Here is a 24,691-nt window from a genome sequence, read left to right as displayed (position 1 = left end):
AGATGAGGTCTCAGCAACTTATTATAAGCGGCAGAAAGCTACAAAAACTATAACCAATGATATCTATGCTTTAGAATGTCTATAAAGTCTCTACAGAGTCATTTGTGAAACGGGGATTGAGAATGGATAACCAAAAACAACATTATGTTCACTTAGTCTAACAGAATATTTTTTTGCTTGTTGTACCACTTTTCTTTTTATTAGACAGTGGCTCCGACGGGAAACACTTCACATGTTCAATAAGCAGTACATGTTTCACCACCATAAATTAGTTTCCTACATGAATATTCTGACTACTCAAGATTAATCCATACATCCACACTTTAAGGAACGTAGCTACCATTCAGCTCCATCATAAAGAGACCATGTGCTAGCCAGATATGGTTTCAAGTAAGACTGAAATTCGTTCTCCCATTGCTCAAAAAGAAACTGCAACAATTCTAAATGTAACTGTATAGTTTTCTACACCGTGGCACAATAGTTTCCACGCTCCTTGCTATAACAACTTCCACCTGTTCCAAAGAATACAATACGTGGGGGCTTGATTTCCTCAGCACCGTTATTTACGGTAGATGTAAGATTACTTGTTGGGAAGGTCCAGAAATATTTTCACTGCCAGTGGTGCGGTTTCTGTTGAATGTTAAAGTGAAACAGAAAAGGAAATAAGGCAGATTGGATGCGTATGTGTGCGCGTAGATGGGGTTAGGGAGGGCGCGTGCTGTCACACACGGAGAGAGAGAGAGAAGAGAGAGAGAGGAAGAGAGAGAGACCCAGAGCTGCCATTCAGCTGCTGGAAGTCTGGCAGGAAACTTTCTCATTCCTCTCCTCAGCAGCAGCAGTTTGCCGTCTGAACCACACATGTTCGGACCCAGCAGCCGGACCCACTCACTCTAAAGTCATGGTTCTGCCGGTCCACGCTCCGTCGGCACGCTACTGAGGCTCGCGCACACCAGGGCGAACCTGACGTAACCTGGAGACGCTTTGGACCTTCGTGACAGTGATTTGTTTGGAACGATGGAGATTTTGTTTTACCTACTCGCCTTCGTGTTGACCCGGGAGGGTTCGGGTCTTGGATATGTCGCCGATTCCAGCGTCCAGGCAGGTCAGAGAGCGGCAAGCAGACACAGGTAAGCCCCGGGGGGAAACACGACATTGTTTAATTAGTAATTAAATAATGTTTGGACACCTCGACATATTTTGACGTCATTTGTGAACTAAACTAACTAGTCAATTATGAGTGTTTCCCCAAATCACTTTTTGTCTTTTCCTCACGTTCCAAATAGAAGATTAAATTTTATTGGAATTTTATCAGATAGACCAACATGGGCGCATAAATAGGGGCGGGGAATTATATAGTTTATCATTTATCTTGATAAGTTTATTATCATGTTAAGATTTTTGATTTATAGTTACCACAATAAATTCCAGTTAATGTCAAAAAACGGATTAAAACGTTATTTTTTTATTTATTTTCTCCATTGTTTGTTCCAGCATCAGTCATTAGAAGATATGATTAAGTGAAGTCTCTATATAAATTAGATTTCTTTAAGTCTGTGGCTTCGGGAGAAGCTTCTTTCAAATGGGAATATTTTTCAAGACCACCATTTATGTTTGTGGCGCTATAAATTATGTCATGCAATTACCTTAAAAAGAAGTAAAACGTAGTTTTTAATAATCTTTTTTTAACATTATCACAAAAATGTTGTGATAATGCAACATATTATCAAAATATATATCTGAACCGAACAATAAATGACGATACAGCTGGGACACTGGGTGAAATGGAAATAACCCCTGCATAAATTTTAAAGTAATCCCCGAAAAACATTATGTTTTCAAATTGGTTTTACAAACCTGAAAAGTCTGACATGCGTACAGTATGATGAGTTATGAGTTAGTGCTAAGTTGAACCACGTTTGGCTGAAAGAACACAGCTGCATAGTTTCAAGGTGTTTCCAAACCATGGTGCCACATGCGCAAATAATGTGGACAGTTAAGTTTTTGTGCATTCTTCTTCAGTGTGCTTTTGAAGTCCTGCTGCAGGCTTTCAATTGGATTCAAGTCCGGACTTTGACTGGGCCGTCCTCATATACAGATGTGCTGGAAGATAAACCTCTGCCTTAGTCTCAGGTCTTCTGTCGCCTCTGACAGATTTTCATCCAGGATTGCCCTTCATTCATTTCCACAGAACATCCTGACACCATGGTGCTTCCACTACCATGTGTCACAGGACACATGGTAGTGTTCATGCTCAAGGTTTTGGGTTCATTGGACCAGAACAGCATGTGTTTACTGCCTCCTCCTTATGGCTTGTGACAAACTGTGGACTGTGCTAATTTAGGCTTTATCTAAAAGAGAAAACAGTCAACTTTGGCCTGTCAAACTTTTCTTGTGGTAACCCTGTAGCTCCTCCAGAGTTACCACTGGACTCTTGGCTGCTTCTGCATTAATGCTGTCCTTTCCTTTGATTGTCCGTTTGCGTGGACGGTCACGTCTGGCAGAGGTTTGCGGTAGCAGCATGCTCTATGGTTGTGAGCTCGGTTGGATATAATTTTATTATCTGCTTCCAACTTTCTCTTTGACCGGTCTGCTGTGGCCCTCGGTCTTCATCATGTTTGTTTGCTAACAAACCTCTGAGGCTTTCATAGAACAGGCAGGTTACACTTCTAAGGGTTTTCGTTTGTTTAAAACAAATGTATTGCATGTCTGATTCTCCTTCCACTACACAATTGTGCCCTACTTTGTGTTGATCTATATCTGTCGTCTGAAAACTTAAGAAAATACATAGAAATGTCTGGTTGTAGTGGTCCAAAATTGTGTGAAACTACTTCTAAATGTGCTATATATCGATTTGTTGTGATTTTAAACTATGAAAGACAACATTTTTCATTTTCATTTTAGCAGAAAAAATGTGAACCTATGATTGATGAGTTCAATCCAAAAGACAAAATTCCTTCATCATTTGAATAAAGTGCTTTATCTTTGCAGAGAACCAATCTATTTTAAAGTGAAAGGACCTCTGCAGTTACACATGCACTGACATCTCTTTTTATTTTATTTTTTTTACAGGAAATGTCTCATTTGTTATTGGGATTCTTGCTCAGTGGGCGCTCTGAGTAAGAGCGCTGTGTGAGTGGGTGGGTGTTGTGGAGATTCTTGGAGCCCTGAGATCGACAAGGCTTCTGAGGATTACAAATATTAACTGTTCTAGAGTCTTTAGTGAAAGGTTTTCAGGGGGTCCATGACTTCTTTTTGAGGCCCTCCGCGTCAGCCTGGTGGTGAAGGAATTCATTTCTCTAAGTCGGAGGATTATATTGACGAGGAGGTTGGGGGAGTAACACGTTGCACTGACTGTTGTAATGAAATGGATCTAGAAGTGTAATTTTTTTCACTACCCCTACTTTTGCCTTCACATTTATCGTGACGTAATTTATACCTTATGTGGGCTATAAATGAAATATTCTGATTTACAAACCCCAGCAGACTTTGGATCAGTGTTTCAGCTACTAATCCGACCTCCTGTATGGAACGCTAAGGAAATTATTTAGATTACAGTGATGGATAGACATGACTGTTTTTATTGTGCACCATTTTCCACCTTTAGAATACTCGGAAGAGGCCCACCACCACCGTGAGCGTAAATCTGTATGCACGTGTGTGTGCGTGTGTGTGTGTGTGTGTGCCGATTGTATGCTTGTAAATCAACAATTTAGCATTCTTCGGTTAGCCAGATGAGTGGGGAACGGGATGGTGTGCATGTGTGAGTGTTACGGAGGTCACAGCAGAAACGTCAGTGTGAATGAATGACATCTCTCTCTCCATGTGATCTTCTGCTTGTTTGCCTGCATGTGTTTGCACTTTGTGCACTCACGGCAGAGCTTTGACTAGGATTTCCTCCTCAGTTTGGCTCAGTCAGCGGCTGCTGCTGCTTCTGCGGTTGCACTGGCTGCCTGAGTGATGAGATCTGGTCAATCTGTCGGTGTACGAGGAGGCCGAGCTTGTGATTGCTGCGAAGGAGGGAGGCCCTCAGAGGCAATGCGTTTGGATAAGAAAAGCAAACTGGATAAACTGAACTTCATTGTTTAGAGAAAATTGGAAGAAATAGTATTTGGAGTGAAAGTAAGCAAGCAGGCATGACAAGAGGGTATGGAAGATGCAACAAAAGGGGCAAGAGGGTCAGTGACACGACGGGGGCTTGGGTTGTTGATGTTGTTGAATGCCTTCTCTCTGAAGGAGTCTGCTTGACTGGCCTGTTCCTTCCACACAAACACACACACACACACACACGCGCAGTGACACATCAGGAGGAAGAATGCACTGGCCTGTGGCAATTCAGTTTGCCCCTCTGACATCTGTTTGAACTCAATTGATCTGTTTTGACAGATGTGTGAAGTATTCCAAAAGTGGCAAAGGCTATTAGACAAGGTCTTATGGAGGATCGGGAGGATCCAGAGCGGCTCGACACAACTCCTGCCAAAGTTTCAGTATGGGCCCATCATCCCATAAAATTCACCGAACAGGGCAGCGTAGTTCTGGCTAGACAAGTGAAGCAATTTTTGCTCATTTGATGAACAAGGTGTTCGATCGCCACTGGATGGTATCAAGAAGTTGAGGCAGAAAAGGTTTAAGCCTGTCAAAGTTTAAACTAACATTAGCTGGCTTTATTTTAGTGAGTGCAAAAGTAGGAACTTTATTCTTACTTGGAGACTAAGATTAAAGTTAGTGATGAGCTTTCTCCTCGTGGACATCCAAGGTCAACCATCACCTTAATAAAATACACTCAACATTCGGCCAGGCCAGATAGTGAACCACAGGAGTCTGTGCTAAGGTCAGAGTTTAAGAAAAATACCTGTTTTAGGATACCTGAATGAACTGAACACAAAAGCTTAACCAAAGATTATCCCCTCTCTAAGCTACCTCATAAATCACCAGTCAGACTGGCCATAACCTGCAAAGATGTTTGGTTGCAAGAATAAAGTGAAACCAAAGGATCCTCGGAGTCGATGTAACTGGTTCCACACAAAATAAGTGTCAGATATCTCCTATTGTAAGGAGGACGTATTATGCCCGTTTTGCATGTTTTTGTACATCCAGTTGGGTCTCAACTGCTTCTGAAAACAGTCCAAGCACTTAAGAAAAATCACCTACCCTTCTGTTGGCAATGAGCTAATATTTTTTGGTGACCGGAAAATGAGCCAATTGTTGAGTCACAATCGATGAGCACTGCACCGTTACCTAGCAACCCCAGCGAAGCCCAGCCCCTCATATAGCAATCGCAGTGGCTCACCACCAGTCTTCCTAGCAACACAAGTGAAGCCCCAGCATGTTTGGTCAGCTGGTTTTACCTCTTTGTGCACTGTGCAATGGCTGCTGGCAAAGACAAGTGTTTTGTTGTTGACTTCCCATCCAGAAGCCACTTGCTGCATTATTGTTGGTTGTGCAGGAGTATTCGCTTCTGCTTTTCAAAGATGTACAGTTGTATATTTGCCCATTTTGACGTGCGAGTGCGACCATTGAGTTGGTAGAGAGCTTGGCCAGCAGCAACTTATTTGGCTTTAAAGAGACAAGAGACCCTAAAACAGCTCATTCTGAAAGGAGCTGAAAATGGGTAGGACTGAGCAGACTAAAATCTCATTATGCAAGGATGATTTTGTCAAAAAAAAAAATAAAAAAAGCGTATTGTTAAAGAGGCTGTAGATAAGTGTTTTTCACTAATAAGGGGGGCTCACCAGAGTATGATGTAATATAGCACCAAAAAAACCCCATCCATCTCTTTTTTTTTCTTCTCTTTCTGCTTACATGCATGGCCAGAGGCACCAAGAGAAAGTTGCCAAGAGGAGTTGTGGTAAAAATTGGAACAGCAACTCACAGACAGGAATCAGGCTTGAAAATAGTGCAGAGTTTTGCCAGTATGGGCACAGGAGGCCAACAGCTGTCTGTAATTTAGCATCCATTAAAAACTGTCCCTGGGCAAAATAATGAATCTCAGTGGGTCTAGTGTGAAGAATTACAATCTCTTTGTTCTCCTCCCTTTGTGAATTCCTAGTGTTTTATTGTCGGATAATAATAAACTACAGTAGAATTCTTTACAGTGACAACGTCGGTAGGATATATATCTGAACCGAACAATAAATGACGATACAGCTAATTCCTCACAAGCTGGGACACTTATAAGTTACTGAAGTGGTGAACCGGTTGTACTTCTAAATCCAAATTTGCTTGTATAATAAAAAGATTTACAACATAGTTTCACAGAAAATAAGTCTACGCTTTTTTTTTTTCTTCTTTTAATTTAAAACATCTCGCAAGGCTTTAGATAAACTGATAATAAAACAGTTTTAAGAGTAAACAATGTCTTTAATAGGACTCAATTTCTGTGTGCTGTTGAGTGCGCACAGCTCCGGTTGTTGGCTCTGTGGACGGTTTTGGCAGCCAGTTGGTCCAGACCTAAACACCTCTCAGGGGTTTTCATTTAGGACCACCATGGAGTTGAAGTTGGCGGCTTTAAGTAATAGATCTCAACAGCTATAGCTATAACAGCGGAGATCACTCTGAAAATGACTGCAGCCCTTTGCATTCTGCTTAGGTGGAAGACAACAAGGTTTATCTCTTAAACTGCAGAGGATGTAAAGTATCCTCTGCAGGTGGGAACCGCTAACTTAAAAGTTAGTAGTGCTAAGACTAAAGTACTAATCATCAACGTTCATACTAACATGTTAGTTAGCTGAAGCTAAAGTGCTATACCACCATGGTGTTTATCTGTGGACACCGTCGCCTGGCACCAATAGGCCCTCGCAGAAGATACTGTCAAGGCTGAAATGAAGAGTAGAAGTTGACCGACTGTTATTATGTTAGTCTTAGATTGAGTAATTAGGTGCAATAATGTGGTGAAATTGTTTAGCAAAGACTACATGTTGTTTAAGCAGAAAGTAGGCAGCTTGACTAGTGTGTTGAATGTAATCACTGTCTATCAAGGTGGAGTTTGTTATGGAACTGCCTTCTGAGAGCAATCGCCAATCAGAGCAATCGCCCTAAACATGAGGCAATACATCAATCACAATGTGCATCAATGTTCCTGATGAACTCCCAAATCCTTCTTGTTTCATCTTGGTTGGTTGATCCTGGAGTTTATTAGACCGCAGCTTTCCTCCTTCTTCATATCGTGCAGCTTTGGAGCGCTGAGTTGGGTGACTCCCTTCAAGCATTATGAGAAGCTTTGATGTCTTAGTGTTAGACACAGGAAGTTCCAGTTTCTCTATGGTTCTAAGTAAACTTTTAATTATACCAACATCTGGTTTGTTTTTTTCACAAATATTATATAAACATAATATATTAACATTTCTGAGCGGCCAGATCAGAGTTTTGACTTGAATCTGATTGGATGGAGTTAAAGATTAGGGTGAAGATAAGGAGGCCTTCCAGCGTGAGGTAAGTCATCAAAAGTCTTGTGGAATCATTCAAAAAAGCTGGTCAGCAATTCTAAGGGTTTGATTGTTGCAATAAATATTTTTTTTTCCCACCAGGGGGTCCTTTTTGTGGGCTCTAGTGTCCCTTATACCACAGTAGGCTGACAGGAAAGGGGGAAGATATGCGGCAAATGTTGTCGGGTCTGGGAATCGAACCCGCGACGGCCGCGTTGAGGACTGAGGGCCTCCAAGCATGGGGCGCGCTAGCCTCTACGCCACCGGAGCACGCCCCTGCAATAAATATTTTAATACTGATTTCAGTTAACCACATTTTCCTCATTTTTATTTTCCCATCATCACAATTTTTCCTCCTACTCTCCAAGATGCTTTTAAGTTAAATAAGAGCCTACAATCTGCAGGAGTGGGGGAGTAAAAGTCTGTGCAAATGACAGATATATTATTTATATGCAAAGCAAGATACTGAAATGTAATAATTTGTCAAATTCAAGTAGTTATATGTAATATTGTGATTATGACCTCACTTAAATATATTGTGCAGCTCAAGAACAGACCAGATTTCCTCAAATCTCAGCTCAGATGTTGAGCAGCCGTGTAAAAGATAGAAGCTTCTATTTACTATTTTCAATGCCAGTAATTAATATCAATCAATAATTGGTTATGTTTTCATTTGAACATCACTGGTTGTTTTTCCCTCTCATTAAAGTTAATGTGTTACAATTTGAATAGCAAGGCAACATTCCCCTTTGAAATTAAAAGCTTTTGGCACTTCCATGTGAACAGCAGCCTTTCACAGCCGAACAGGATTAAAGATAAAGCAGAGTTAATTCAAAAGTCTGAGTGAAGTGCTACAGTTACTTCTTGATTGGGGGATATTTATGTTCCCCTCCAAATATCCATCCCCCTTTAAGGCTTTCATTGATTCTAGTCCAGAAGGGAAATATATCCCCTCCAGTTTGTTCTGTATCTGGCTCAAGGTCTCCTCCCAGCAGGACACTGATAAGTTCAGAAAGACTCAATCACATTTTGCGTTATAGAGAAGGTACATGTCTAATCATTTGTAACCATGGAGAAATGGTCCATCGTTATCTTGCCTCACATGTTCGGAAAAAACAGGTTTGCATTTAGTCTTTTGTACACTCATATGTACTGTATGCTCCGGTGTAAGAGGAAATGCTCTTACACCGGAGAGCATTTCTGGTGTAAGAGAAACGCACCGGAAATGCATTTTATAAATGCAGTTTATTTATAGTGAAATAAACTGTGTGGTGTGAGTTCAGGCAAAGTTGACAATTTGATCAACATATCAGGAGGGAGGATGTATACATTGAGTTCAAAACTAGTTATTTCCATTTTTTCTGTAAATATCTCAGTCTTATGAGCCCCGACTATGTGTGCTACTTCCACAAGCAAACTAGCTCGACTTGAACAAGTAGACGCCACAACTATGTTGGCAAAAACAAACAAAAAAAACTTGTGTGATTTAGTGACATAGTTGCACAATTTAACAGTTTTCTGATCACAGATGCATATTAGAGACATCACTTCCTGATGTTAGTTTACCTCTTTTGGGTTGCTTTATGGCCCAGTTACTTCCAGCGAACTGAACCGGGTTCTACTTGCAAGTGATCCAAGACTTACATTTATAGGAAGACCGGGGCTTGCTTTCTTGGTCCATACCAGAGTTTAGATGAGCTTTTGCGTCGATCCAAACAATACAGTTCCCTCTAAAGCAGACTGAACTGCTCTGGTGTGAAAACCCCTTTAAAGTCTCTACACTCTTTCTGGTCCATCAGCTCTCGCAATATCCATATAGCCTCACATCTGAATGGTCTAAGTGTTCAGAAACAGCTACAGTACATTGCTTAGCTATTTATTTCCTGCAATTCAAAGAGCATTGTCACACATTCACACAGTTACACTCCATCGAAAGGCACCGATGTGTAATCAGGAAATAAAAGCATAACAGGATTTTCCTTTTCTTATGCAGTTACAATCTATGTGTGATTTCTACACGCTGTTAATTAGCTTAGTACAGAAACTCCTTGCTTTTGGCAGTGCTGTGGGAAAGGGAATGCATTCCAGGCTCCACCATTGTCACCTAACTAGTATATCTTCCAGCATCCATGGCATTCAAAAGCTTTTTTATGTTTAAATAAACTTTGAGTGCGCTGCGGAGGCTTGGACTGCCTCCCAACAGTTATCAAATCCCAGCCCATAACAGAACAATTGAAACTATAAACCTCCTCTTAAAGCCTAAATGGAACAGCATGAGGAGCCAGGCTTCAGAGAGGATAGTAAAGTTTTAGCTAGCAGAGGGTCTTTTAGGGTGGCTGTTATTTTAAGGCTTTGTCCCGACTCAAACAAATGCTTCCATAAATGGCTTAAAGCGAAGCACCCAAAAAAAGAAAAGATCTCTTGAGATGTCAACACTTCATATCTGAGGAGTAATACTGAACCCAACAGCTGTATCAGAAACCTTCTGTTTATATCTTCTTGACCGTCAGGCTAAACAATCAGAGAGAGGGTTTACACAGACCTCCTGTCCCTTGATTTTGGAGCAGCTCCAAAGGGAAAAGTCAGCACTCGCCTCTCTGGCTGTTTGTCTCCTGGAGTGTGATCACTCAGGCAGGAGCGAGTTCACTCAAGTGTGTGCGCTGTCGTTTGTGACAAAATGTGGACTTTTGGTTTTGTATGTCTTTACAAGAGCGTCGTAGGGGTGCTTGACCTGAGTGGGTCGCAGTTCAAACGACGAGATAGTCCCTCCTCCCCAGATCTGTGTCTGGGGCTTTCCTTAAAGGCTTAATGAAAACTCCCTCAACAGGCACTGCCAAGTGATTGCTTTGTTAAGTCATTGAACCTCAGCCCTCTTTTTTTTTTTTTTTTGGCTTTTGTTGGTTCCTTCTTCCTCCCACATACTCTCTGTGTCACTTTTGTAACAGAGTATTCCTCTTTTACTCCTCAGTCCTTCTTCCCTGTAGGGCTCAAGCAGAGATGCTGTTGAGAGAAACGGACCCAGCATGTGTGGGTCGAGATGTCAGACTGCGACTTCCTGCTCGGCTCTGAGGCGTCTGACGTTTAATAAGAAGCGAAATTTATTGGGGGATAAAGCAATGCCCACGCAGGTGCAACGTTTCCACTCATGCTGCGTTATGGCTGTGTAAATAAAATTAAAACTCGACAGCGGTCGGCTCACCGCTAGACGTTTGGACTTGCTGTATTGAAGACCGGCCAACTTGTCCGAGTTGCCATGATCCCCGCTCATATTTCTGTTTCGTGCCAATTGTGGTTGCTTACTTAGGATCATTTACATTTCAAGACGAGACGAGAATTGACAATGCCATAAGCGTTTTTCACTTTGCAAGAAAAAGGTTTTTTGCAAAGCTTCGGAAAAAACCTGTTGATTAGTCCATAAACTGTACTTATGAAGCTTTCATCAGTCTATGTTGATGACACTAAACTGTTTGGTGAAGAATCTCAGGTCAGTGTAGAATAATCCACATAACAAATTTAATGTAAAGGTTTGTGTAGCCCAATGTTATGAGTTAACTCTCTGTTAGCTGATGCAACAGTCAAGAACTACTTCCTTTCTTACTTGATAACGGTATATAATCCCTGAGTTTATAGGCTAAAGCACACCGTTACATATCCAAAGCCCATAGTGATATCTAAAGCTGCACTGTTTTCTTAAAAAAACTACAGCTACAAGGTAAAAAGAAGTTGAAACTCTATGATTAAGAAGTCGCTTAATTTGTATATCATGGAACAGGGTTATAATGACTTCTTGGCACAAGATCCTGGGTTGGTAAAACACCTGGATACTTTCAGTCAAAGTTTAGTCTGTCTTGTAAAACAAAATCAGTTGCTGTCAGCATGTGGTTTCCTCTGGTGAAACGGGTGTAGCACCTCTTTCACACTATCTGTCTTGTGTTTTAATCGTGTAGGAACAACCCACCAGCGACTCCTATGCACTTCTTAATGTCGCCAACATAATTTGTTGACCAGATAAACCAAAGTTCCTCTGATGCTTTAGGCCATGTTGGAAAATCCCAGCGCATTAACACCGCTCTCGCACTCCACGTATACCTCACCACTGTAGAGGAAACGGAAACACGGAAACAGTCTTCACCCACCTCAAAATAAAAGCGTGAATGTAAACCTCCAACTCCTCTGAAGAGTTCTTGACAGTCGATAACCAATTCTTCAGCACAGATGTCAAACTTTACTCAACTAAAAGTTCACAAAACAGCCAAATGTATTAGAACTTTAGAGTTTATTCGGGAAAGTTAATTTAAAGGAAGCTAAGCGTGCTTAACATTTTACAAGTTAGCAAAAGCTCTAAACAAAAATTTAGCTCTGCTAGGAGAGCATTAGTGGAATAGGGAAAGGGTGCCCACCATGCTGTAGCATTTCTGCATACATTGATTAAGGTATTATACTGAGATACAAAAATTGGGGGTTTTCATTAGCTATAAGTACACAACACAAAACAATATAAACAAATGTATAAAATGTCACAGGAATGACTAAAACAAATAATTTTTGTGTGTTTGTTCATTCATGTTTCTGTCCTTTATTACACCTTTGAAGAAATCTTATGATTAAAGAGAGGAACCTTCATGGATGCTGTTTGCTTTTTTTTAAATGACAAAGCTATATGGCCACGTTTATGTGGATTTCGTGTTCTTGTCCTTATCTGCCGATGTGGTTTGTGGGGCTTAAAATGATAGAAAGATTCTGAAGTCAAGTTAATGAACTTTCTGTAGGAACATTTTCTCAGTTTTTATAGATATGTGGCACACTGGAACAAACAAAAAACAAACTGAAGCAAACAAGAAAAAGGCCAGTTAAAGGCAGCACCCATGCAGCAGAAAGCGTGCGCACGGGAACACGCACAAACAACCCTATTGTGTTGGTTTTGGGGGTCAGGGGTCAGGGGTCAGGGCCCGTTGGCATTTTGAAAGGTTCCTGTGACCTTTATTCAAACATGGAGAGTGACAGGAAGGACCTTCAGCCCATTTCATGTGGACCGCCCGCCCAGCCAGTTGAGCGGCCCAACGCTAACGCCCACTCACACTTAATTGCGCTTTGCGCTCTCACTTGGTCCTGCTCTGACGAACACAAAGACTTCTCTCACAGAGTTCTGGGATGAAACGATGGAAAAATAACTCGCTGGCTGTCTGACGCGGACAGCGTGTGCGGAAGCTGCGAAAACGGAGCCGGTTTGTAACGTGGATGAGGCGAATCTGTTTGGTCAGAAGCGGAAAAAAAAATGACAGATTGTTTGTGTAAGAGCAGCGGCTGCTCTCCATCAGATTAGACAAGGGCGTGTGAGGCGCCCGCTTTATCTGGGAGTGCTGATAGTAAACTGGACACAGGTTTCACTGAATCACCGTGACAAAAAACAACCCATTTGGACCACATGAGAAAACATTTGAACTGTTTTGTTTTTGGGGGTTTTTTTGTCATGTTTTCTCTTCTGTCTGTTTAATCAGCTCCTGATGGTGATGTTAGATAATCTGCTCTCCAGCATGCACTGCATAGTAAACAGAGACCAGAGCTGGATAAATGGACAAACCCAGACGGCGTGGTAGAGTTAGAGCTCTTCTGATTTTTGTTTAAATCAGAACAGTTCTGATTTAAACAAAAAAGAAGCAACTAAATGTCTAAAAACCGCAGAAAACCAAAGCAAGAATGTAATACTGGATCACAGCACAAACCACAAATCCAAAAAAAAAAAAAAAAAGAATTTCTAGAACTGTTTAGATAAGTGTTAGATTATTTCAGCCAAATGACTTTCACTTATGCTGGAGCTGATTCTGACTGCAGTCTGAGCTCGACTCAGTGTCTTTCAGCTTGCAGCAGTATGATATGCTGTGAATGTACCAGATGAGTACAGTTTTCATTGGAAAGGCCTTCTCTACAAAGCCTTTCAATGTACTTGTATTTTAGACAAAAGCAGGAGGATTCAGAGGATAACAGTGTTTTATTTAGGGAGGTATTTTACAGAATAGTGACCTCAGGTCTACTTCATTTGCTCTACTGTCCTGAAGCCATCATGACCTGTAACCTGTGTGACATAAACACCGTTGTCAGTACCTGCCTCTGTATTCAGTGAGGTCTCTTAAACTATGAAAGGATTATAAGGGGCAATAATACCTTCATACACAATTTGATTAACAAAGAGAAAATCTTTTCTTTTACATTTTGGACAAAATGAGTGACTTTCACACACAAAAAAGTCAAAGTAACGCACCTGGTCCTGATGCAGGAGAGCACTGCGAATTCCACACCTTTGATCCCAAAACACAAGCATTATTCAGAACAGGTCTGCATAAAAGAGCAACATGCATGCTTCAAAGATGTGACAGGTCTTGATTCTCCGAAAAGAAATCCTCTTATTATTTTTTTTAGATCGAGACCCATGTAAGGCTTTTCCAATACAACGGCACACAGAAAAGACAGAAAAGCTATTGTGGCAAGTTTAGGGTGCCAACTGGAGAGAAGTGCATCTTTGGAAAAATGTTTTCCTAAAAGAAAGCACATGTGGCTCTGAAGGGTTGCTCCCCCTGAAGCTACCATCAGAAAAATAGAAAGAAGAGTTGCAAAGGGCGCTTTGCAATTCCGTCACGTAGTCTGGCTCCGGACCCGTAGCAGAGCAGTCTGGGCACTCGGTTGTTGTTTTTTTTCCTGCTGTTGGTCTGGAGCTAAACCGATGTTTCCATGGTGTGATGGTCCATCATGGATGCACTGACGACTACAGTGGAAGAATCATTTTAAATTCCACAGTTGTAGATTTTTAATGTAGAAATATTTGACAAACTCTTGATAACCCGAACCTGGGGCTGACTTTGGACCTTAGAATCCGAGTCTCTATGTGAACAGCGTGTTTGTTCTGTTCATTTTAACCTCTTACACCCTAAGCGAGCCGAGGTCACATGGCAGCTGGACCCACCGGTGGGTCCGTCGGGTTCTAGAGGTTAAACAGATTGTCCTTTACTCTTTGTTATTATTGCCTTACTATTTTTTGGGGTGGTGTTACAGGTAAAAATTCTGGAGAAATAAAAAAAAACTTGTAAATATTTCATATCTATGAAAAACTTGTAAATATTTCATAAAAAATAAAAGTAAAGACACAAAATACCTTTTAAAAATGTGGAATTTTGTGTAACTATTGTTCTATATGATTAAAAGAAGGGTTGCTCACATTGGAACAATTTTATTATCAATGTGTTGTGTTGCTCATGTTCCTAATAGCATGGCAGAAATACCTTTATTAACAGCAATGGATTGCAGTTTGCCTTATATTTCTAACATCCAGTGCTCTGAAAAACTAAAGTAACCCTTGTTTTTACAGTAACCATCGACACTCACCTATAGCGTTGCATTAATAATGTTTATTTTACACATACACTAACATGTAAACAATAAGGTCATTGTACCTGCTGGGTTAAAAGGATAAAAAGCAGTGAGGCGGCTGGCTGACAGCTAATTAGTCACGTTCACTTTCCCACGTTCATTACATGGAGGTCATGAGGAGTGGGCTGTGTGGCTCTGGGGGATCAAAACCTGATAACCTCTGCTGTCAGGCAGACCGGTTCTGGTATGAAGGAGAGGAGAGGGTGGTGGTCCTAGAAAGGGACCACCACCCTCTCCTCTCAGACTGGGAGAAGTAAAACATGAGGAAAGGTAATGCACATCATAAACAGTAATGGCTCGAAAGGAAACAGGTGTGGGGAAAAAACCGGAGCTGATTAAATAAAGCGCATACAGTGTAAAAACCATGTGTACCTCTTAGATTGTTTTCACAGGTTGCCACAAAATCTTTGTAGAACCAAATTTTACTGAAATTACAGCTAAATGCAGGGCTGTCCGCGCATCCTTTAAAAGTCTTCATTTCATGTATCTAAATTTATGACTCTAAAATGTCTTAAATTCGTTTAAGATAAAAGTAAGTTGGCCTTAAATATGCTAATTACTCATCTTAAATGTTGCCATGGCAGGGCTATTTAATACTTTTCATTCAGGTAGATTCTTTTCTTGCAGCACATTTCTGTGAGGTAAAAGTTTGAGTCATTTACAGACATCTCAACGCTAACTAGCTGCTAATATAACCTCGCTAGCTAGCAAGGTTATATTAGCAGCCTCTGTTATGCAAATTTATCAGCAGTTGGCTGGACGACGTCACTTCTCTTGCCAACCCAAATGATGATACGACATAAACGCTGCAGTTGGAGGTTTTGTGGATTTTAAACATGGCGTTAAGCAATTGAAGTGTTTCATTCCAACAAAGTTGTTACTGTCAAGAAAAATACAGCTGAGAAAGAGGAGATTAAGGAAAAGCAGTAGAGCATGGAACCAAGAGAATAGAGCTTCAGATGCAGCTGTGATGACAGATAGAGAAAAGATCAGCTGTAATCAATGTCTTCAACTAACTTTAAGAATGCGGCTAAATTTATCTTATCTGTACATTTCTGCTAAAATACAGGTCTTAAATTTAATTCATAATGGTCTTAAAAGGTCTTAGGAAGTCTTAAATTTGAGTTGTTGAAACCTGCAGAAACACTGTAAATGTCTATATCTAGAGATTGAAAGCTTCACCTATTGTTCTTTACAAAATGGAACAAAGTGAACATCCATTTTAAGGCTCGTCACACAGTCTGATTTAGTCTGGACTTTGACTGGGCCGTCCCAAAACACTTATATGCTTTGATCCATACCATTCCATTTTTTTGATGACATTTAAGTTTGAAGTCATGATGGAAGGTGAATCATAAAACCCTTTTTTTAATTTGGTGTTTTACATGAAAGACATCAAAATAAATTGAAATTTGTATTTTGTAACGTGACAAATTCTAAGACAGATGTAAAAAGAAAAATAGCCAGAATACAGCTGATCCAAAGAGGATATAAAGCAAAACACAGAAGAAAACAGACAGAGTGGGCTGGCAGACTAGAAGACGCTGTGATGAAAGCTGCTGATTGACTTTCCAGGACGAACAAAGTCCTTGTATGCGCCGGCTGTTATCCAAAAGAGCAGCTCAGACTGACACTAATTATCCATAATACCAACATAGAAATACCAAAACGGGGATTCTGGGAAGTATTGAAAATGACTGAACTGCGTCTGTGTTTGAAATAGTTCTGCTGCTGTTATCGGGAGATGCATCTCCAGAGGTCAGAGGAGGGGAGGGGTATAAGGACACATGGAGTACCCTGCAGGCGGCTGGAGAATGTGGGAGTGTTTCAGAAATGTTTTGGGTTGGAGCATGGTGTAGTAGGGGATGCTTGATGTTAGTTTAACAAGTTATTTGACTGTCTTCACTTCATGGGAGGTATTGTCTACTGATAGACAGAAAGATGCTTAAATATTTTAACTTGTCGTTCGTAGCCAAAGAAAAGGATGGCAGAAGTCCCAGAGAAAGTAAATATTTCTTCAAATTCAGTGTTGTTTCTTGGCTAGCATGTGTCCAATGTCCCCATGGCAACCAACTGCTTAATTGGGCGATGGTTGACAATTTTGCTGTTAATTCCATCAGTAAGTAGGCCTAGGTATGAGTAGGCCTGTATCAATAAGCAATATCAATAATCAATTAATCACATGACGAATTAAAACGAGCTCAATAATTTCCATTTGAACGAGTTCTCGTTTCTCTTTTCTTTCTTTCTACCAAAAACTGGATGACTGTAGTCTTCAGTCATGACAGATAGAGAAAAGATTAAGATAGCTCAGATAGCTCCTTTTTTGATGTGAGCTGAGGCCTCCATGAATCTGTTGCCAACTTATTAATGCCGGAAGCCACTGCAAATTTTCAGGAATTTTGTCCAGCCAAGGTTTTGGCAGCTCAGGACAGACTGGCACTTTTAGGCAGATCGTCATAATGTTTTGGCTAGTAGGTTTATTTCCAAACTACCGTTCTTTGAAAACGAGTTCAATGAAAGCTGTTGCAAATTTGTGACATTGTCTAAGTCTGTTGAGTCCAACACCTAGAAAAGAAAGACAAGGATAAAGTTCTCTACAGACAAAAGGCATACGTGCTTCTTTCTAACATTTCCATATGTTCATCTGGTTGGATCTATTGTTTTGTCACAGCAGGAAAACCTTTTCATAATGCGCTTTAACTGGGGAAGGTATTTGCTTGAAGGCAAGACGTTGGGAGTTTGCGTGAGGGAGGTTTTTTTTTTTTTTTTTTTAAAGATAGCAGTCCAAACACAACAATGATATGGTAGGCTGTGTATGAGATTCAGTGGGGGCCGGTCAGCATTGGATAGAGAACACAATGGCAGGGTTTGTTTGAAACCGCAGTTATCCTGAACTGATCTGACATCTGCACCCATTTCTGGAGTGCAGAATAACAACCGAGTCCAGGGTTGGAGATATTCATCTCAAAGTTAGAGTTGGGCCTCACAATCAACTAGTGCAAATAGATTACTCTTGATTTATTCTTTTTTTGTTGTTGTTTTTGTTTTTTGATCCATAGAACAGAGTCAGAGTGGATTCTAAGTGCGGAACGGATTTTTGCGCCGCGGTCTGAACCGCATTTTGTTCTTTGTCTAACAGGAACTGGTGTGCTTACGTGGTGACGAGGACAGTGAGCTGCGTTATGGAGGACGGGGTGGAGACGTACGTCAAACCAGACTATCAGCGCTGTACGTGGGGCCAATGTCCCCGGGTCCCGTGAGTATCTACTGCCTTTTCATGTCCTCTGGTTTCCCCCTCCTCTAACTATAACATTTGCATCAGTATTCATCCTTGTCCTGCTAACTTCCTGTTCTCTGAATTTACATCCTCTCTTCAACCATCGGTTTCCTGTCTAGAAAAACCCATTTCCCTCCGCTCTTTTCGTTTCTACTGCCTTACGAGTCGACGGGAGGTTCTGGATGTAACTGAGCTAGCCGTATGATCAGTCTAACCTCAGAGTGCCATTATCCAGGAGCTAATGGCTAACCTTTTATGCTAATGTCTTAAGAGGATGAAAGAGGGTGGACACATAGGTGAGTTTCAGACTCATTCAATGAATTAGAATATTAATGAAATGGACAATTTATTTAAGGAACTTTTTCACTAAGTGAAACACTTTATATAGATTAATTACACACAGATTGAAGTTTGAAAGCCTGTATTTCTGCTAATTATAATGATTTTCTGCTTACAGTTGATGACTACACAACATATGAAGTTAGCATATGGCATCTAACCAATTAAAAAACATATTTTTAATACAGAGTCTTAGTGAAAAGTATTTTAATACCTGCTGAACAGTTGTCAGTTTTCAAAAACTACTTTTAATCTGTCAATGATTGTTCCATATTGTATATTTGAAATCTCTTCCAGCTTCCGTGTGGCGAATTCTTTACAAAATTAACGTTTATTATTCTTTGAGAAGGCAAACTCACATTATTATGTCATTAACAGTATATTACTGGAAAACAAACTCAAATCAACGATATTATCATTTATTGTAATAATTTCCGAGACAATTTATCATCCAGTAAAATCTGTTATTGTGACAGACCTACAGAAAGACGTCAAAGGAAACAGGAAACTATCATCCAATTAGATCAGAGAATAGCCAAAATGGTCAAGACAAAGTCAATGATCAACTGCAAGGTGATAAATGAAGCTCTGTGGTTACCATAACTATTAGAAAGTGCCAATGTGAAGCAGAGCTGTAAACAGTGTGCCCTGGCAAAGTCCCACTGTGGAAAAAACAACAGTGACTGAAGAGGTTTCAATTTGCCAAAGAACACACTGACTTGGCTAAAGACAACATTTTTGGATAAAAGCAACAGTGATCTTGTTGAGTCTAGAGGCTGCAGAAATGTTCTCAGATAATCTTTAAACAAAGATTTTCAGTCATGGTAAAGTTAGTAGGATGGTGGGGTGGGTCTTATGACGTCCATATGATATTCTCATGCCATTGTGTTGAGTTTATCTGTCACATACATGGGATCATGGATCGGTTTAAAAGGGGACATCAAAGAGGAAATGCTTTCAAGTTGATGTTTCAACAGGGAGTCCAGTAAATGAGAATCATTTTGTTTCCAGACCCACATGAACAATGATACGGCGTGACCAGTCTATCTCAAAATGACAGTTTACTGGTCTTTAAGAGGCCAAACTTGTTTTGTTTTGCCATTATCAAGATATGACTTTAATTTGGAAGAGATTGAAAGCAAAAGTTATTAATAGGTTTTCAGCTTTACTCACTTTTTTAGACGCAGCGCTATTCTGAACCCAGTAGAATCATTTGAAAGACGGTTTGTTGCAGTTTATCTTTTACATGTTTGACCGAGCTGGTCAACCTATTACTTTTGCCCGTTTTAATTTCTTTATTATTTATTTTACGTTGGCTGTTATGCTTGTAATTGCAATTACTGAACAAATCACATTTGTGTTGTTTTTTCATGTTTGACCAAACTTGTGAAGTTATTGGTGTGTTTCAGTGTGCCAAACCTCAGATATTTGTGTTGGTGTGTCAGAAGTGAAAAAAGTGGATCGTTGCATCCATAGTGCTAAGATGGAGTGATAGGAGAAGATATGAGAAAAACCACACAGGCATCCCAGGATCATGTTGCAGTGCACAGAGGTGGAGGTCCAGTCTAGTCTGTCTCCTGACTCGCTCCCAAAACTGCAAATCCACCACCAGAAATATGCTATCAACGGAACTCTGTAAGCGACTTTTCCAAATGTGGGTGTTGCGCTCGCATGAAACCGTTACTCAAATACTGCCTGTGTTTCTCCTCTTTTGAAGTTCTCCCTCTGTTTCGACCTTGGCCCGGCCGTTTGATCCCCAGGCCTGCCAGGGGCCTCGGCGTAAACCCTGACTATGCTAAGAATGAAGCCAGTAGAGGCTGCAGGCACCACAATCTAGTCTTTCTTCTTATAAACAATATCTTCTTCATACTCTGGCTCTCCTCTGGCTTCTTTCTCTCCCTTCCTTCAGCTCCATAAGGCTCTTTCTACGCTCCTCCTCACAATGATTTATTTTTCCAACAGCTGACCTTTCTGTCACCTTGTTAAAGCAGCCTTTGCAACGTACAAGCCTGTTTATGGACACAAAAAGTGGATAAAAGTGCAGTGTGCCCTGGCCAGTATGCCTCTAATGCCACTTGCGTCATGTATTAATATTTCTGGCTAAATCTGTCCTGTTTATGGCACTTTGACTGCAACAGGGAGACTCTTCAAGCGTGGAGTTGAAAGACTCTGCAGCAGCGAGTTCCAAATAAAACATTTTACATATTTTTGGAGGCCATTTATGAGGAAGCAACTCTGATTTACTGTGAGATAAACGCAGTGGCTTTCGGTTGGAAACTCGATGAGAAGTAAAAGAGGCAGGAAGAACATTTTAAGCTCCGACAGCAGAGATGATCCTGTCCATCGGCTGATAGCCACCCGTTTATTCTGTGGATGTCAACAGTGAGCAAGAAAGTCCGAGTGTGCAGGAACAGTTACGGCTTACTGATTGGGATCCCGGGATCCCAGTGATGTCAAATTATAAACTGAACATAAAACCAGGGAAATAGATTTGCAGTCTCAAAATATACCAGAACTTCAAGCAGTTAGAAACGGGTTCCAAGCCCGACTCAGCAAGTCTCTCCACTCTTCTTCCTGCGTCCGTCAACTCAATCGAGGGTCTTTTGATTTATTCCTTAAATTGACACTATTACGTAAAATCCACGTTTTTAAACCTGGAGTTTATTCTTTCACGTGTTTGAAAAAGTCCTTGAGTCTCCATGGTAACCTGGGCCCACCTTCGAGACACAACTCTCCGTCCAAGTTTCCAAGCTTCCTAGCTTCTGCCTCACAGAGCAGCCCCTCCCCCACTCAGCTCCTCCTGACTAGCTTTTTATTGGCCTATCCCATGAAATGACTCGGAAATTAAACCAAATTTGTGACTTTTGCTGGGTTCCATAATATCCCCTCTCTCTACCCAGTCTCTAAATCGGAAAGTGTTGGAAGAACGAAATGTTTGCTCCAGTCAAAACCAGCGGACGGCGACGCATCTTTGTGTTGGATCGCACAAAAGTACACATGAAGTTACTTGCAAGAAACAGTTTGATGAATAATTAGTTCTTTTTCTGTGATCTCCAGTTACCGGACATACAGGAGGCCGAGGTACAAGGTAGCGTACAAGATGGTGACGGAAATGGAGTGGAAATGTTGCCACGGTTACTCAGGGGAGGACTGCCTCCAGGGTCCTCACGGGACCCTTGACACTCGGGTCAACGGAGGGCAGACACAGACGCCACAGCCCGGTGGTGGAAGGAAGGGCGAACAAGGTATGACGGTTTAATGAAGTTTTAAAAAAAAGTGAAAAAAAGCTTGACTTCATGCTCCGTTCACATCCAGACTCTTTCTTTCTCTTGATTTGAGGCGAGAGCGAGAGAATCCAGGAGCTGCAGGACACGATCACCGGACTCAAGAAAGAACTCAGTGACATGAAGACCACCATTGACGGCATAAACCAAAAGCTGTACGTGAATGTCGTCCATCTGTCAAGCGCGTGTGTTACTGGTGAAGTGCCGTCACCTGCAGCCTGTAGTCCTGTTTACACCAGACCGGCTAGCACTAATATGTCCGTTTCTCCGCACTTCCTACACCAAACATCTGAGCATAATTTACAGTGTGTCCATAATTTACGGTGTGTCAGTGTTCACGGCTGTCGGTCAGTTTTGGAGAGCAGACATCCTCCTCTTCTCAAATATACAGACTGGAAGAGATAAACAGTTCAATCTGAACAAGATAACATGATAGCATGTAAATAAACCACAGAATCAGTGGCTTCCTATTTGTCCACTGGATGCTTCCCCGCTCCCGAAAAGTGTTTAGAAGAGGTCGGACGCTAAGTACTCAGGTTTAGCGTTTTGTCGCAGATCTTCATTTAGGTCTACGGACCTTTGCGTGTTCTGGTTTGCAGGCCCAGCTTGAACGGGGCCACCGTTCCTGCGGATTCAGCTCAGCCGTTCATGAAGGAAACCATCAACACCATCCAGACCAGGCTGGACCATCTCTACAACAGAACACAGGTAATCCGAATCATCTACGCCATTGTGCAAATTGAAATTACAACGATAAAATTGCTCAATCGAAGCTCTTCCGTTGAACAATTTTTAAAAACCTCGCATTTTTCACTAGTGCTCTTTTGCTGTGTTCTGTTCCAAACATAAATTGGTAAAAAATATGTTCGTAATTCAAGTTTGTATTAGTTTTATCATAGCACGTTTTCCCGCAGGGATTCAGGAGGTTTTAGCTCTGCATGTTTTCTTTGGAAGAAATGGCCTCTGTCTTTCAGCCCCGCTCCTTAATCCAGACAGATGGACAACGCAGTAGATTGTTGCCTTAAATACATCACAATCAGTACTGGTCAGAAATCCGTCCAGATCCTTTGGTATTATAATTGGCTTTCTGTCCCGTGTTTTCATCACTCTGAGAGGAGCTTCCAGTTTGCGGAACATCACGAACGTCTTTTTGTCCAAAAGATACCTGATCAAACCATTCAAGAGAATGAAAAACTGCAACACAGCAGCACATCTACAAAAAGCCTTGTAGTTTTGTTTTGCTTTAGTAAGAAAATGATCCATTCTGATGTGTTAGACTTGTTGTCCTCTATCTTAGATCAAATGTACCAAACTTTAAGGGCCGGTTTTTGTGTGTTTCTGTGCCCTGCTATTAAAATATCAAAAACTAAAAGCTTACTTTTGTACCATCCACCATGTCTGTCGCCTTAATTAACCCTGTAACACAATCACAGGCCATAATCTCTGATTCTGTGATTTAGGTCCATGATGAGACGCTGCTGAACATCAACAACCATTTGGTGAATGGAGGGGGGAATGAACTGGATGGAAATGTTGAGCCAGGAGGAGGAGGAGGGGACCAGCTGAACACGCTGAAGGAGGAGATCCTGACTGAGCTGGAGCGAAGAGTTTCTCTGTCCTGCTCTTCCTGTCAGGTACAGATAATCAAACTGTAATCAAATCAAAAACCTATTCAGGTATTAAATTGTTCTGCTGTAATGATTATGCTGCACTGCTCATGCAGCCTAAAGCAGTAAGACCTAATGGAGTCATGTAGAGTGTTATATAAAAAAGAAACTGATAAAATAAGTTAAAAATAAGTTAAAAGTTTAACAGCAATATTCAAAAGAAAAGTGTTGGGGAATTAAAGTTTCTAAGAAGAACAAAGCAATATTTGATTTTTTTTTTAATATATGTAAATTTTAAACAAACCAGAGTATGATTGTATTTGCTATTTTGCAAACAGTGTTGCTCTTTACAAGATGCAAAATGGATTTATCCATTAGTTATGCAGTGCCTTTAAACGAACAATACATGGCACAAAAGAGCACAGTGTGTGAGTGAGTCTCTAATATAAGAGTTAAGCCAATACTTTCAAGGGAGAGACCAAAAAAAAAACTACTGACATCTAGTGGTCTATAGTAAGATAGCAACCAACTGAAAAAAATTATATGAACGTTTCCGAAATATTTGTAGCATCTTCGCTTAGCTAGTTTTCTGCCCAAATCTCTGTTGTGTTTTCATATTCTTTTATTTTTGACAGGGTCAGCTTGGAAGTCATTTTCTGTTCCTTGATTGTCCTTTTTGTCTCTTGTCCTTTGAGGAGTGGGCTTGTTCTGTCAGGGGTTGTTATATGCTCCTTCTTTTCTGGAGAAGGATCCAAACGATCCCTCAAAGGAAAAGGAAACAAACTTTTAATTAGCAGGTGGACTATTTTCTCCATGAATAATAGACACGTTCCATATTGTTGTTTACATCCTGAAATTTCTTGCCTGTGCACAATGCTGGCAGGCAAAAAGACGATTCTTTTACTTGCCATCCATAGTTGTGCTGCTGCGGTAGAACGTTTTTTGTTAGCAAAACGAAACCTGGAGATGTATTGCTATTAATTTAGAGCAGTGCGCCACAGCAAAGGAAAAAAAAGCTCAGAAAAACCATTGAAGAACAACTTAAAACCACTCATATTCTTTTTTCTCTCGCTATCTGTGTCACCTAAACTACACACCGACCCTTTGCCATAGCAACTGACTGACAACAGCACCACTAGCAGACAGAGCCGAGGTTAGTTCAAGTGTATCAGGATTCAACACCGAAAAACAGGCAAACATTTCCCACACGAGGAACAGAACATTCAGTCCGTAACAGTATCATATTTTCAGGTGTTAAGTGATCGTCTGTACGCTGCTGTGGTTCTTTAGCTGATTTTAACTCCTGCTCATGTTGGGTCTGTGTGTGGGTCGCCTTAT

General features: G+C 40.9%; 1 protein-coding gene across 2 annotated transcripts in view; it reads left to right on the top strand.

Annotated features, from left to right (window-relative positions):
- Window positions 1–761: 761 nt before the first annotated feature.
- The window catches only part of emilin1a (elastin microfibril interfacer 1a), a 31,653-nt gene continuing 7,723 nt past the window's right edge, over window positions 762–24,691 (top strand). Inside the window, exons 1-6 of one of the 2 annotated variants that reach the window (XM_044106765.1) lie at window positions 762–1,127; window positions 17,986–18,102; window positions 21,520–21,707; window positions 21,802–21,901; window positions 22,346–22,454; window positions 23,207–23,380. In XM_044106765.1, the coding sequence (XP_043962700.1) occupies window positions 1,015–1,127; window positions 17,986–18,102; window positions 21,520–21,707; window positions 21,802–21,901; window positions 22,346–22,454; window positions 23,207–23,380 (801 nt within the window). In that variant the 5' untranslated portion in view covers window positions 762–1,014. Of the gene's footprint in view, window positions 1,128–17,985; window positions 18,103–18,317; window positions 18,420–21,519; window positions 21,708–21,801; window positions 21,902–22,345; window positions 22,455–23,206; window positions 23,381–24,691 lie in introns of those variants that run through there. The other variant, XM_044106766.1, reaches the window with a different exon arrangement.

This window comes from Gambusia affinis, linkage group LG22, assembly GCF_019740435.1.
Source record: "Gambusia affinis linkage group LG22, SWU_Gaff_1.0, whole genome shotgun sequence".
Classification (NCBI taxonomy): Eukaryota; Metazoa; Chordata; class Actinopteri; order Cyprinodontiformes; family Poeciliidae; genus Gambusia; species Gambusia affinis.
The sequence above is the reverse complement of the archived record's forward strand: the minus strand, read 5'-3'. Positions and strand labels throughout refer to the sequence as shown.